The sequence below is a fragment of the Thermobia domestica genome, chromosome 5 (genome assembly GCF_964235325.1).
Source record: "Thermobia domestica chromosome 5, izTheDome1.hap1.1, whole genome shotgun sequence".
Lineage (NCBI taxonomy): Eukaryota > Metazoa > Arthropoda > Insecta > Zygentoma > Lepismatidae > Thermobia > Thermobia domestica.
Genome location: NC_137458.1, coordinates 21,267,154 through 21,282,488, shown reverse-complemented (window position 1 = coordinate 21,282,488; position 15,335 = coordinate 21,267,154). Strand labels below are relative to the sequence as shown.

At 36.1% G+C, this 15,335-nt stretch overlaps 1 protein-coding gene across 2 annotated transcripts in view; it reads right to left on the bottom strand.

Moving 5' to 3' along the window:
* LOC145685784 (uncharacterized) overlaps positions 1 to 12,315 on the bottom strand; it is a 61,331-nt gene extending 49,016 nt beyond the window's left edge. For both annotated transcript variants that reach the window (XM_081758312.1, XM_081758313.1), the window contains exon 1: positions 12,142 to 12,315. In XM_081758312.1, coding sequence (XP_081614438.1) covers positions 12,142 to 12,274 — 133 coding nt within the window. In that variant the 5' untranslated portion in view covers positions 12,275 to 12,315. The remainder of the gene's footprint in view (positions 1 to 12,141) is intronic.
* Between the last annotated feature and the right edge of the window lie 3,020 nt (positions 12,316 to 15,335).

The following is a 15,335-nucleotide window of genomic DNA, read 5'->3' as shown; positions in this document are numbered from 1 at the left end:
ATAATAATAATAATAATAATAATAATGTTTGGAGATCCCTGGTTCGATCGAAGCCGAACAAATCACATTTTTCGTCTTTTGTGTTCTCATTTTATACAATCTGTTTATAGAATTAAAAACTGCTTAATTTTTTTAAAAATAATAAAACATTTTTTAGAAAATTACTTAAGTTAGTTTTATAATTATTATGACATTTAAAATACCTTTCCTCACTTGTGGCATTTTTCACATACATACAAAGTGGATATAAAATCTGAATCTTATTTTATTCAGAGTTGATAAAGTGCTTTCCATTTGAAGCAATTGACTAAAATTCAGGAAACAGTTGAATATTTAATGAAGAAATACATTGTTCAATTACTGAGCTTCTATTTGGTTTCATCCCAGAGTGTTTATCACACCATTTATTGACAGGTTGTACATCGAAGATCAGTTAGAATAATTAGACGTGAAATTTTGCTTATTTCTTATTAAAACTGAATACTAATTAAATAGGTACAGTGCTAAAATTTCATTACATATCGTGTATAGATTTGATATTCTTTCCTTTCAAACACGAAAGTTATAATAGAAACAAAAGTAACCAGTGAATTCTGTCTTGCTTCAATTCAATTCACTCAGGTTTTCATCAGCTGCCTTATTAAGACATTTTTCTATATTGGGAGGTACCGGATATCAATACTAAAGAGATCACTTTTTTTTTTCGAGAAGTTTAGGTCCGATTCGAACCCATTTGAGTTTGTGGTAAATTCATCGTGTAGGTGGATTTTCTCGAGGTTTTCCCGTTTTCTCCATTATCATTACACTAATTCTTTTATTATCTTTCACACAGCCTCTCCTGGCGTGTTACGGTGCCCTAGCATCCCAAGAATTTTTGTAGTTCAGTACTCATACAAAAAAGAGAGAAAGAAAGAAAAGAGAAATTCTAATATTTTACAGCATTTCTTGAATGATAGTAAGACCCGATATTTACAGAGAGTGGAGAGGAGGGGATATAAAGAGGATAAAACATGTAAACTTTACCAGGAATAAAAACATGTAAATTCCGGAATTGTACCGCTGAAGACTTTTAAAGAAGCAAATTGAACGATAATTTCTTTCCATTTCTCTTTCTTTTCTTGTTTGTTTGTGCCCTTTTTTAAAATTTCTTATATCACAAAAGGTCGGTGTTCAGAGAATTTAGATTGAGTCAAAGTCTTGAAACTCTCGAACTTCCTGGCCTACCATACTCCCTATTACCAGCCGGGTTCGATTCCCAGTGGGGGCACTCTTTCGAAAAAGTGTACAAAGCTTTTTCAGGACAGCCATCCTGAATGAGGTTTTCCTGGGCTTTCCTTATTTACACCAAAAGAATGCCGAGATGGTGCGTAACTTATAGGTCTAGGTCGCTTCCTTCCTTCCCTTTCCTCGGATAGTGTGCTCGCTGAGGGACGTCATCCCTCAAACGTAACCGGCCACAGCTGCCGAAAGCTCAGAAATCTAAATCCTAATCCTAATCTCTGTCTCGAATACAAATTTTCTGATCTGAAAATAAATTAGAAAAAGGAGGAAAAAATTATTTTAATTCAAAAGTATGTGAAATTGCATTCTATGGAATGCCAATTTTCAAAATTTTCCGGACTTTGAATGGTAATAGCATTCCCACTAAGTTTTAAAACCTGACTCCCTTGATTATTTACATTCATTTAGCCAATATGCATATACATGAGTCGTAAAACTAGAAATTTCATTTAATTCCCATTCTATATTTTCCTTTAATCTTTGGTTTGATCTATACCGTAAAACTTTATCCTAAGGACTTCCAAACCCTCCTCGCTAATCTAGTGGCTGCTGCGTGTCTTTGATGCATTAGACCCGGATTCGGTTGCACGTGGGATAACATTGACCGCAATACGATGGGTTCGAACCCAAATTAACGTATAGGTTTATATCTTATACTGCCTCGGTGCTGGAAAGAAAAGCTAAATTTTAATAAATAAACAAACTAAAGTTAATTCGAAACTAGAACTCTTTTTATTCCAAAATTCTGTAAATGAATTTCACTATACAATGAAAAGAATCTAACATTTAACGTCACGTGTAAAGTATATGGACTTTAAGCTTAAGAAGGGAAGATGATAGATGAAAATAAATTATTGTAAACGATTTGATAGAATGAGAATGTGAGAGGAAACGGAGGAACCTCAAGAAACTCTACGAACAAGATATTATTCATACGAATTCGCATGGCCTGGAATCAAGCCAGAGACCCCTTGCATCAGAGATGAGTGGTCGACTATTAGGCTGTTATCCCCATGAATGTCACTATGAACAAATTCAATCTATTGGGGCTCCGCGTGGCTAATGCTCTCGCCTTCGATGCGAGCGGTCCCGGGTTCGATTCCCGATGAGGACACTCGGTTGAAAAAGTTTAAAAAGCTTTTTCGGGCCAGCCATCTTGAATGAGGTTTTCCTCATTCACACCAGGCAAATGTCGAGGTGGTACCTAACTTATAGGTCCCTGGTCACTTCCTTCCTTCCCTTTCCCCAGATAGTGTGCTCGCCGAGGGACGTTATCCCTCATACGTGACGGACTAAATGGCAATAGATGCTGAAAGCCCAGAAATCTAAATCCTAAATTCCTAAATTAAAACTCTCCCAGCAGGACTAGGGCGAGCGCCTTTCCTATATTCAATTCCCAGTGAAAGAGGATTAAATAGTTGAACACATGACAGTGGTTCAAATTCAGACCCGTAGCCAGGAAGGGGCTAAAGCGCGCTGGCCTCTCTATATTCATTTTCTTCCTTTAAAACAAAACGTTGTAATGTGTGTAGAGAATTTTTAATTGACTCAAAACTAGGTATCAAATTCTTGCAATTTTATTTACCAAACTAAATTCAATTTAGAGCATTTTAATCACTTCTGCTTAAAGAAATGAACTAACCATAAACAAGTAGCGGTGTTACGTGTACATTACGGGAACGAATTTGTTTGGTATGGCGTGATGATATCTCAAGTAATATTGTAATCCGAACTGATAATAGACTTATACCACTGCCGGTTTTAGTAGAGAGATTAGTGGCGGTGGAATATATTTTTTGGTAGTTAACCCGCATTTTGCTCTCTATTATCGTTTTTATTCTATAGGAATCAATCTTAAAAACAGAGATTGATTTTTGCCTTTTGATTTAAATAGATGGTATGCATTCTTAGAACACCGGAAGTCAATACATATTTTAGCCCATTCCCTTAACTATTGCTCAATGAAATGTTATATATTGTAATTATTGTACTATAAGATAGAGTTACGTTTTAGGTATAATACAAGACACTGATTCATTTGATTATGTCTTCTGATATTGAAAAAGATAACAAATAAAAGAAGATATTTGATACATCTTAAAATGAGCACACAAGATGACACTTGCTGTTAGATCTTAGTAGAAGTGCTCAGTTTTATGTAATGTTTATTTGTATGTGTAAAGTACTTTAAAGTAACGATCTTATTACGAAATAGATATATTGTTTGATCGTTTTTCGTGTTATGTTTCACATTTTATTTAAATATTAATTTAGATTTAAGGAAATAGATTTTGAGAAAAAACTTGCGCAGAACACCATAATGCTTTGTCGCCAAATTTTTACGTTTATTGTGATAGTCATAATAAGAAAATTCCTGGGTTTTAGCGTTGCAGTTGAGAAGCGGTACTTAACTGTGAATTGCAATAAGGTCGAAAACTAATTTCACCAGTGAGTGAGTATCCAAGCAGAATTCCATGATTACTTCCTTAATTATCTGACATCAGTAAACACTAGACACTATCTGGCAACACCGCACTATTCAAGCAGTGTTTAGCATAGCACCGAGAGCACCTCGCTATCTCTTAACATTTCTGTTTTATGTAGATGAATTTTTGAAACGATAGTTCTATTGGATTTCTATCACTTCCGGTTTTAGTACGAAGTTAAAGATGGAAATGAAATGTATTTTTTAATAGATTGCAAGAAACAGCTTCTACCGTTTTCGTTCTATAGTGATCAATGTTAAAACTGGAAATAGTTGATTTCATGATTTAGTACAACTTCCGGTTTGAATATCACCCAAACTAATGAACTCATCTCTTAACTTTTCACCCTCTACATCTTCGTAAAAATCAAATAGTTCTTGAGTTTTTTTTTTTTTTAATCTCATGAATGGACAGGAACACAGAGTAAATATACAAATAAGTTCGATAAACTAAACTCCTTTAAAATAAGCAACTGAATTAAATTATGCATCATCGTAGATTTTGAATTGTCTACCGTAACGTCAATCAGTATAGTATATCCTTTGTAAAAGAAGCAACAACTGTGTTACAAATTCCATCTTTACAGTATATACGAAATATGTATGCATGTATATAGTGTGTATGAATGTGTATGTATATTCCAGCATAACTCTAGAACGCCTGGAGCATTTTTAACCAAATTTAGTGCACATATTACTTGCTGTCTGAAAAAAAGTATCGGGGAGTAAGACTGCTAGCACACCCAGAGAAAGAGGGAACGGGTCACATATAAAAATGATCGAAAACACTCGTTATTGTTGTCGAATCCATAATTTCCAGAGTCGCTGAGATGAATAATGACGCTCTATTTGCCATTTTAAGTCCAAATTCATCCCCATCGGCAGAGAGACGAGAAAAGGGATGAAAATGTGAAAAATGGCTGAGATTAGTGTTGAATCCATAATTTTTCGGACTTGAGAAAACGACTGACCCTTTTGAAAATCTTTCGGAACATACTTAATTCCCACGTCAAGCCGAGTTTTTTTTTTTTTTTAATCATATTGATTTGATTCAAGGGCGTATTCAAAATGTATGCCAAAAGTAAAGTATCTTCTGTACATGGTGTATCAAAAAAGGACTTTACAACTTTAAAAACTCATGTTGATTCATTCATTTACCTTACAGACATGGTTTTGGTGCCATTTTGTAGCAAAATACATCTTTTGACTCACGTAGTACATTAGTTCAGAAAAAAGCCACTGCAAGCACTAGCGGCAGTTGTAGCAAAGATGGCTGCCGTTACTGGTCCCGAGCATTCTAAGCTGTGTTTTACTTTGAATCAGGCCCGTATATCCAGGGGGGAAGTCTAGGGGGCGTCCCCCTAAAATTTTCAAGGTATTCTTGCACATGAACTATAATATGATGATGAACTTAATATGATGATGAACTATAATATTTAGATCGTCCCCCCCCCCTACATTTTTGGGCTGGCTACCGGCTTGATTTGAATAATACAAGTGTGTGAAAACTGTGCAATGTAATTTTCGTACAAAGTATGGTAAAGATCCTCCCAGTGGGCCTACTATTTATTAGTGGTATAAGTGTTTAATTGAAACTGGATGTTCGGTAAGACACAACAAATCTTCAGGTCGTCCCCGTACGTCTGAAGATTGTAGAACAAGTGAGACAAAACTTTATGAATAGTGCTACAAAATCAATCCGGCACGCTTCTCGACAGCTAGACGTTACACATATACCAGTTTGGCGTATGTTGAGAAAATGATGGCACACCGTACCAATTACAAATGGTGCAAGAGTTAAAGGACACTGATAAAATTGCTCGTAAGGAATTTTGTGTTTGGCAAGACAGACTTCAGATAGGATGTGCGCCGCATCATCGATAGAAGCTACATTGAATCACTTTAGGTGCAAGGTTTAAAAAAAAACGATGTATTTTGCTACAAAATGACACCAAAACCATGTCTATAAGCTAAATAAATAAATCAATATGAGTTTACAAAGTTGTAAAGTTCTTTTTGACATGACATGACATGACATTTTTAAGTTTTTACGTCCCACGGTTATGCCGGTTAGGCTAAAGGAGACGGTGATAATGAGAGATGAGTGAAATGGTGGAATGAAGAAAGGGGGAGGAAACGGGAGAACCCCGAGAAAACCCACGAGCACGGTGTTTGTCCACCACAACGTTCACTTGGCGGGGGCTGGGATCGAACCCGGGACCCCAAGCACCAGAGGTGAACGCTCTACCACTGAGCCACCGCGCCCCTCTTAAAGTTCTTTTTGATACACCCTGTATTTTTATACTTATACTTTCGTTGAAATACGTATCCAAAGGGGGACGGTGATTCAAATATTTCTCGTAAACCTATTCTTCCATGCGAAGAAAGGGTAATTCAGCTAGTATGTAATAAATAAACAGCCAAGATCAGGGCCGGCGCGACGGGGGGTCGGGCCGTGCCACCGCCCAGGGCGGCAAGTCTAATGGGCGGCAAAATTTGAAGAAAAAAAGAATATTATCAAAATATAATGCTTCGTATTAAGTCCACATGGTGTTCACCTGAGAATGTAATTAAACTTACTTCACTCACATTTAGGAAACTCAGAGCACTTCTCTTCATTTTCAATTATCAAACTACTAGTCACATGTACTGTATCTCGTTCAATATTTCTCTTGCAGCGACGTAGATAAGATTATCAGCTAGGGTGTATAAGTTCTTAACGTTCCTCAAAATGAAAATGAGTAAAAAAAAAAAAAAGATTTAAATGAAGAACTCAGTCAGTCAGGAAATATAATTCAGAGTGACTGCTCTCTGTTAGTGATACACCTTCGTCTTCATATTTTTCTATAGATACAATGAATGACGATCTCACCACAAAAGCGAGCACAAATATCACAAATAGTGATGTCGTTATAGACCAAGATCCACAAGTAAAATATCTTTCACAGTTGATGGTTATAACAATTGGCGTCACATTTCTGAAGCTTTTGCTAGTCACCGTGAGTCGCAAAGAAGGTGGATGGAGCTTTCGATATGACTGAAGAGTGGTCTTACAATTGACGCAGAACACCATAAAATATTAAATACCGAAGCACAACATTGGAAGAACATAATAGAACGACTAGTTGCAATAATACAGTTTTTAGATGAACAATGTCTACCGTTACGTAGAACATCTGATAAAATTTACACAAGTAATAATGGTAATTTTCTGAAACTGGTAGAACTTTTTGCAAGTCATGGGCGAACACATGAAAAGAACCATGGGAGGACAATTAAATACCACCATTAGTTAGGAAAAGATGTCCAAAATGAAATTATTCAAATTCTTAGTGAATAAATTAAAAGTAAAATACTGACTTTGTTGAGTGTTGCAAAATATTGAAGTATACGTCAGGAAGGAACACGTTAGCAGTCTCACTTTAAAACCATTAAGCACCATAAGGAGGAAGAGCCGAATTGATGCTCTGACTCCACTTAGATATAAAATAGGCGAGGGTTATGATGTCTTACTTCAAATAAGTAACGATAATAGAACAGATAGAATCAGTGTTTCTTCCAGACATGATTTTGGGGGGCACTGCCCTCTCGGAGCTCTGAGAGTGCCCCCCGGAAGAGACCAAAATAATACGCCTATAATATAATAATAAATAGTACCAGCAGTGAATACTAAGTGTGACCCCCCGGAACATTTTTTCTAAAAGAACGACTGGATAAAATGGTCGGCCACGATGCTTTGTGTATAGGAAACCAGGTGCGTAACTACTTTCTTTGCTCACTCTTTATCTGGTATGACTTTTTACTCCACATAAACATAGTAAGCAAGAGTCTCCAAAGCATTGATTCTCATTTGTTGGATGCAGTCGGGTTTCTTTAAAATATATCTGAGTAGCCTACTTTGAGAGCAGCAGAAATGATACAAAGTTTCAATCTTACTTAGTTGATGCGATGAGTTGCCATCAGTATTAGATATGGGCGATCCACGGATAAGTAATACAGTGGAAGCTCGAAGTCGTAAGAAGAAAAGACAGTTGCAGTACGAGGAACGGGATGAAGCTATTGAAGATCCACAAACAAGATACAATATCGATTTTTATTACAAAGTTCTAGACGTGATTATATTATTGTGCTGCCAAAATGTCTTGAGCCGTGGCAAAAATGCGAACTAACGCTCACACCCTTACACACCCACGCGTTGAGCCAATAAGGGTTCAGCTGTTGCTAAGCAAGAGAAAGCGAGTGGAATTCCTTCAGCCGATAGCAGCGCTTGCAACGAAAGACTAGGGATCAAGTCAGTGTAGCATATCTTTAGCTTTAAGAGAAAGATTTGAGCAACTTAGGCATTACCGGTACAGCGAGTATGTCGATTTTCTTTACAATATAAGTAATCTTAAAGATATGCCACCTGAACTTTTGTCTGAAAAGTGTACTAAACTTGCCAGCATTTTAACACGAAGAATCAAAAGATACTAACCCCATGTTATCCGCTATAATTAAGCCTAAAAATTCACCAAAATAAGCTTTAAAATTAATTGAGGAACATGACTTTGTTCCCAATGTCAGTGCTGCACTTAGGATTTTGTTAACCTTATAGGTAACAGTGACAAGTGGAGAAGGAAGTTATATAAAACTACAGTCTTCCAGGTCTGAAACACGCTAGAATGGTCTAACTATGATATCAATAGAACGTTAATTGGCTGAAACATTGAACTACGCAAATGTGATAAAGGAATTTGCTTACATCAAAGCAAGAAAAGTTTCTTTCAATTAAAATATGTTAAATTTGTGTGTCTCTATTGTGTTTTAGTACATAAGGCTTAGGCTAATCACTTAATTTTGCCGTAATATTTGATTCACTATATTACCTTTAGGCTCCATACTGTATTGGAAACACTTTTTTGATATGAAATAAGCTTAAAAATTAAAATTCTTTGTCGTGACTAAAGCATATTTTTATTTTTTTTTCTATATGCGCTGCTCTATATCACATATATACCAAGACTGCAATATATACAGCGAAATCGAGCATACTGAATATTGTGTCATGTATGGTCATTTAAATATTACGTAAATATTCGAGAGAGGTAGTTCAATTTTTTGTTTATTTTCCCATTTCATACTGTTTTTAAATGGGACATCTTGCTTTTTCGTGACACTTGAACGTCTTCTGTCAAATAAGGTTTGAGGATTAAAGGGGTGGCATGTGAAAGTACTGCCCAGGGCGGCAAAATTGCTAGCGCCGGCCCTGGCCAAGATATATTCATTGTCCCCAGCGATATTCATTTCTACCCCGCTAAAAAAATCGGGTTGTCTACAGGTTTATTCTGATTCCACCTTAAACTGAAGGTCCACGTCTTATAGAGCTTCAGTTCTGAAAGGAAAACCTAAACTTGAACCAATAAACAAACAAATGAAAGGTAATATCCAATATTCATTCTTCTAGGGAAGCCTTCCAGCGTCATCAGCGAATTCTCGGGCGGGTAAGTTGCTTTTTCCAAAAAAATATTCAAATTAAGATAAATTATAAGAAATACGTACTGCATATCAGTCAACTCAGCAACACTTACTTGCTACACTTGTACCTGAAGAATAAGTTATTATTGTTGTTGAGAGTTGCTTGTCATTCAATTAGTGATGCCAACCGGTGGCAAAAATCCCATTTTGTGGAATTTTGACAATCTTTTGAAAAGGGATAAAGGAAACTTACGTCGCAATTAGCAGCATTTCTGGGATTTTTCATATATACGAGTCATAAGTAATCTTGAAACCAATGGTGAGTGTCAAGATTTGTTACCGAAAAATGCACGCATGCTGTTGCAGTAGAAACTTATGATTAAAAAAAAAAAAAAAAAAAAAAAAAAAAAAAAAAAAAAAAACTAAGGAAAGGAAATCGTGCTCTGGTATTTGTTTGGAAGAAAATAATTATCGGGAAAGGAAGTAAAATACAAAATGAAAAACAACAATCTTGGAAAATGTTTCACATAAAATGACTGGAGAATAAAGTTGTTATAGTTTCGTTACGTTCATTAGATGATGGCTCAAAGGCATAATACAAATACTGAATCCTGACAGCAAAATGTAATTATTTTCATTAACATTTGATAAACGTAGAAGATGGAAATTTACAGACCATTTACTGATATAGTATTCAAAAAAGTGAATGACATACAATTATTTCATTTTTCAAACACAAACACACACACACACACACACACACACACACATATATATATATATATATATATATATATATATATATATATATATATATATATATATATATATATAGAGAGAGAGAGAGAGAGAGAGAGAGAGAGAGAGACTTCTATATTGTAATTGGTATAACGTGGGAAATTCAAGACCAAAATGGGAATGTATGCTTCTCAATATGGGATTTTATAACGCTTCAGGTAGGCATCACTGCATTCAATTAAATGCGAGACGTTCAGTGTTGCCACACTTGGTACAATTGCACCAAAATTCAGCCCTTTTTGTAATTCATCGGCCCGCTGGTACAACGCTGGCATTTTCAGCCCTTTTTGTGATAAAGTTGGTACAATTCTACCCAATTCAGTACCATATAACAAATACTTGTCATATTTTCAAAAGTGTCAGTAAGACTTTCCTACATTTCACGTTATTTATACTGTGTAAATGAAAATGAAATGAAATGAAATCTTTAAGTTTTACGTCCCACGGTTATGTCGATTAGGCTAAAGGAGACGGTGATTATGAGAAATGAATGAAATAGAGGAATGAAGAAAGTGGGAGGAAACAGAACCCCGAGAAAACCCACTAGCACGGTGTTTGTCCACCACAAAGTCCACACGGCGCGAGCTGGGATCGAGCCAGGGACCCCAAGCACCGGAGGTGAACGCTCTACCACTGAGCCACCGCACCCCCATTTATACTGTGTGTTGGACTCTTTATAAAATGCTATTGAACATTCATTCTGTGACGCTGCATCGTATAACGCTATGAGCTTTGTGTGGAAAAATCGTAATTCGAACTATATTGGGAAACAAATTACGTTAGATGAGCGCATCCACGCCGCGCACTAAGGAGAAGAGGAAGAATCAGTGTGGTGGAAATTTTAGCTTCAAATCTTAAAAACAAGAAGAAGAAGAAGCACACGCGCATTGAATCAAGTATTGCATTTTCAGAAGAAGACCAGACTATGCTTAAGTAAGTCAGTTATACAGTGAGAGAAAAGATTCATCTACTTCCACGGTTCTTCGTGGTCCTTTTATTTGGGTGTTTTTAAAAAGCATTTTTTTTTTTTTTTTTGAAAGGGCACTTTCTTGATTTGGACTCTTGCAAGAAGGGGGTGTTCTAGAACTTTAACTCTTTTAGTTTCATGTTATAGAGCCATGTATTACACTGGTATAAAAGAATGAATAATCAGCCCTTTTTGCTTCAATTTGGTACTAGTTTTCAGCCCACTCCAGAGCAAGAGCCTTTCTATCCCAGCTATGCCCCTTCTGGCGCTGCTGTCGATATGTGATTTCCCGTACCTCCCTCGAAAGAGGAGGGACATGTTGTTGAGGCCGAGATCTTTCAATTGTTAGATGCGGAAGCGTTGCTAAAATGAATTATTTCACGGACTTCGCTGTGCTCTGTCTTGTTAGCCATTCTAAGTAGCCTACGATCTTCACTCGTCAAGACCAAACGACTGAATGACAAATTGGCAACACAGTTGAGGTTATTCACTTCTTTCCCCTAAGCAAAGGGAGGGTTTCCTCCGTCAGAGGGTGGTGGGGGTTGGGGCCGAAGTATAGTTCGCATAGTTTCCGAGGGCACAAGTGGAATAGACAGGCTCTAGAACTGTGGCAACAGTGGAGACATTAGTACGGTCGCTGGTACTTTTAAGTAAGGCAGTAAGGGAAAGGTACAAGCTACAATGCTTGTTTAAATGCAAGTATACGTTTTGCTGAAGAAAATTGGCAATAGAATTTGCAAATTATACACTTTAGAACATGGATGCAAATAACCACTCGCCCGGGGCAAGTGATTCATCGGTGCGGGCGAGTTACTATTATTTATTTCAAACTGTAAACACTGCGATGTTGGCTAGTATTTTTTTCTTGGGCGAGTAAAATTTTGTTGCTTATTTGCATCCCTGCTTTAGAACATTTTAGTTTAGTGTAACATCCCACAATTATGCACCAATACTAAAGTAGACGGACACCTTACACACTCAAATATTATTTATTTTTTTAAATGTAAGCAAAAATTAAATCTGCAGCTATAACTCGTGAGAGCACGGTATACCATGCATAAAACATACATTTTCTTTGTCTTAGAACCTCTTTCTCTCTCTCTCTCTCTAACACATATACAACAAACAAAGGATAAGAATGGAATGTATAGCTTACCAAGTTGTACCATCATTTTATAGTTATCCAATACATTAACATGGCGCTGCTTTTCATAGTCGGACATAGTTCTCCATTCATCCTTAGGGAAATATCTTCGAATTTCTGCCAAAGCTTTATCCTTAGGATCCATCTTGGAACATTGGTCGATCAAACTCTTAGATTTGAAACAAGGAGTCTAAAATTATAGAAACGTAATAAAAATAATGGGATAATGATTTTAATAGAGTGCATGCACATGTATGTATTGGATAAAAATTTATGTGGGATAAATTTGAAACAAAAATAAAACGAAACTGTCTTGTTAAAGATACTTATAAATCATGTACTTTTTTTATATTGCAAAAGTCGAATAATAGTCAATAATTATTTAATACACTTACGAAATATTATTTAGTGAAATAGGTTTTATTGTTGATTCATTCACACTTGCCAAAGAATATAAATTATCTTCAAAACAATTATGTCGTCACAAGTGTGGGCAAAATGGACAAGAGTGGGCAATAATGAGGATCATCTTTTGAAAAACTGCTATTTCTGTTCTTTCCAGAAAATTACAATACTGATTTCTGCTATTTTAAATTTTATATATATATACATAAAGTGTGGAAGTAGAATTGATTATTCTCTTTTAAAATATTTCAGTTTAAGGGAGACGATGATGAAAACAAGTGAGTGATAATGGAAGAATTTTTGAAATAAGAAAGTGGGAAGAAGCGAGAGTACCCCGAGAAAACCTACGGATATGATGTCCACCACAAATTTATTTCGGCGGGGAATCGAACCAGGAACCACACGCACCAGGGGTAAGTGCTCTACCACTGAGTCACCGTGGCCCCTTCCCCCGATTATTCTCTTTTAATAAGGGTTCATGCCGTAGTAGGGAATAATGTAATTCGTGGATTGCGGTAATGATTTTTTGATGTATCGAATTCCCGGAATATATCATCATGGTTTGGATATTAAAATGAAGTAGTTACCTCATGTACTTTGTATTACTAAAAAATTATGTAGATCTGACTTTCTTTTCAGTTGGAGGAGAAAGAAGTATAATATGATCATTAGTAGCTCTGGCGACAATCTGCCACAATCTTTCATCATTACATCCGTTCGCCTGGAAATTATTTTGTCTGTGAACATTAATTTCTCGGGAACGGCTATGGGTGCCGATCCTGAAGGTTGAAAAAGTACGTGCTTCCCCAAGTTTGCTGTTCCTCGCCCCAGGGCCTAGTTATCTTTGCTTGGATATCTGACAACGAAACACATTACCTGACGGATCGCTTAAAGTTATACAAAAATCGACGCTACTGGCAACGCCCTTACCTAGTCGAACTATCAATTAGTGTGAAGGTTACCGATACGTAATTGGGTCATTTGAAAAATTTGGTTGAGTTCGATCAAGTTGAAGGCCAAAACCTAAATCGAATATTTATTTACCTATCAATCGAAATTATGAGACTTCGAAGCCTGCATCTCCATGAAGTTGACTCACTTAATTTTAAAAAAAGGGATTCAATACACATATATAAATCTTTTGTTTTTCGTTAGTTACTGATTGTTTCAAAGTGAAAAATCGTTATGGAAAACGTCAGTGGCTCATCTTGAGTGCACCCACGTAGGTAAAATTTAAAATCTTATCGTGCAGGAGAAAACAAGAAATCTTAATTACAGTGAATACTGATTCTTGTGTGTCAAGAATTAATACATTAACTAATTTTCCTTCCCTTGTTTTAAAGGGATAAAATTTTAATATTTATGTACATACATTGATTTCCTGCAAGAAAAGGCACTGAAACACAAAATTTTTTTTTTAGAAAACAAACTTCATTGGAGCTTATTTATCTACTTCGATCCCCTATTTTAATTTGACAGGGTCAGTGTACAGATATCTTAAATATTAAAATAATATATATACAGTATTTAAGTTATTGAAAACAAAATATTTTTAATTTAAAATAACCAAAACGTAGCGAAGAGAATATGACTTTTATGAGTTTGAGTCCCCATTTTGAATTGCGGTCTAGTGTAAAGTTTACCTCACCCAAGTTTATTTTCTAATTATACTTTCATGTTTCGGAATCAAAAGATTTTTTTCTGAAAATAATCAATAAGTAACGAGGAACAAAATATTTGTTTGTATCTCGAATTCTTATTTTAAGTTGTTCTTCCCACGGTCAAATTTATCTTTCCTAGTAAGATAGTGAAATCGGACCTTGATGCAAATTGGCTCGCTTTTGACCCAAAAGGTTACCCTTGACCTAAAACTACCTAAAAAAATTTTAACCCCTCCCCTTACCGAATTATCGTATCATACATGCTCAAAAATATTTTTTTTTTTAATTTTGGTGGGGATGGTCGAAAAATTTTGAAAGTTTCACAGATTGTAGATACTATCTAGATGTAAATGTGCAATTATTTTCGAAACCATCGATGCATATTTTCTTTTTCATTTTTTTTTTTTTTTTTTTTTTTTTTGCGTGTTGAAAATTTCAAAAAATTGTAGAAAAAATTTGGGAGGAGAAGACACGTCGCTGATTTTTTGGTTAAAAAATTTGTTATACCCTTACGTACAACATATATTTTTTTCGGGGCCTGAAAGTGATGGCAACATTGTCAAAAAAAAAAAAAAAAACTGAAAGCAAATGTGTTTTTCGTACAGTTTTACCACCATATTAAGACCCTCAAGGTGAGGGCCCTTCAAACAATCCTCTGCCAAATTTCACAATTTTCCTTTCTCTTGTGTCCCTTCTGCTTCTGTCGTTCTTCGGCTGCTTGGATTGTGTCCATTTCGGAATAGAAACACCAAATGTATCTCCGTAACAGTGCTTCCACTTCAACCGACTCTTGCACAACAAAGTTATGCAGCTCACGGTAGAAAATGAAATGAAATGAATGAGTTTTACGTCCCAGGGTTATGCCGGTTGGGCTAAAGGAGACGGCGAGCGCTAGCGGTACCGGTAGAGAGCGAGCTCCCCTGTGTGCGGCCAGTGAAGCAAGCACTGATAGATACGAGGAGCCCACGCGAGGTGTATGTAACTTCGTTGTGCAAGAGTCGGTCGAAGTAGAAGCACTGTTACGGAGATATATTTAGTGTTGCTATTCCGAAATGGACACAATCCAAGTAGCCGAAGAACAACAGAAGCTGAAAGGATGCAAGAGAAAGGGAAATTGTAAACTTTGGCAAAGGATTGTGT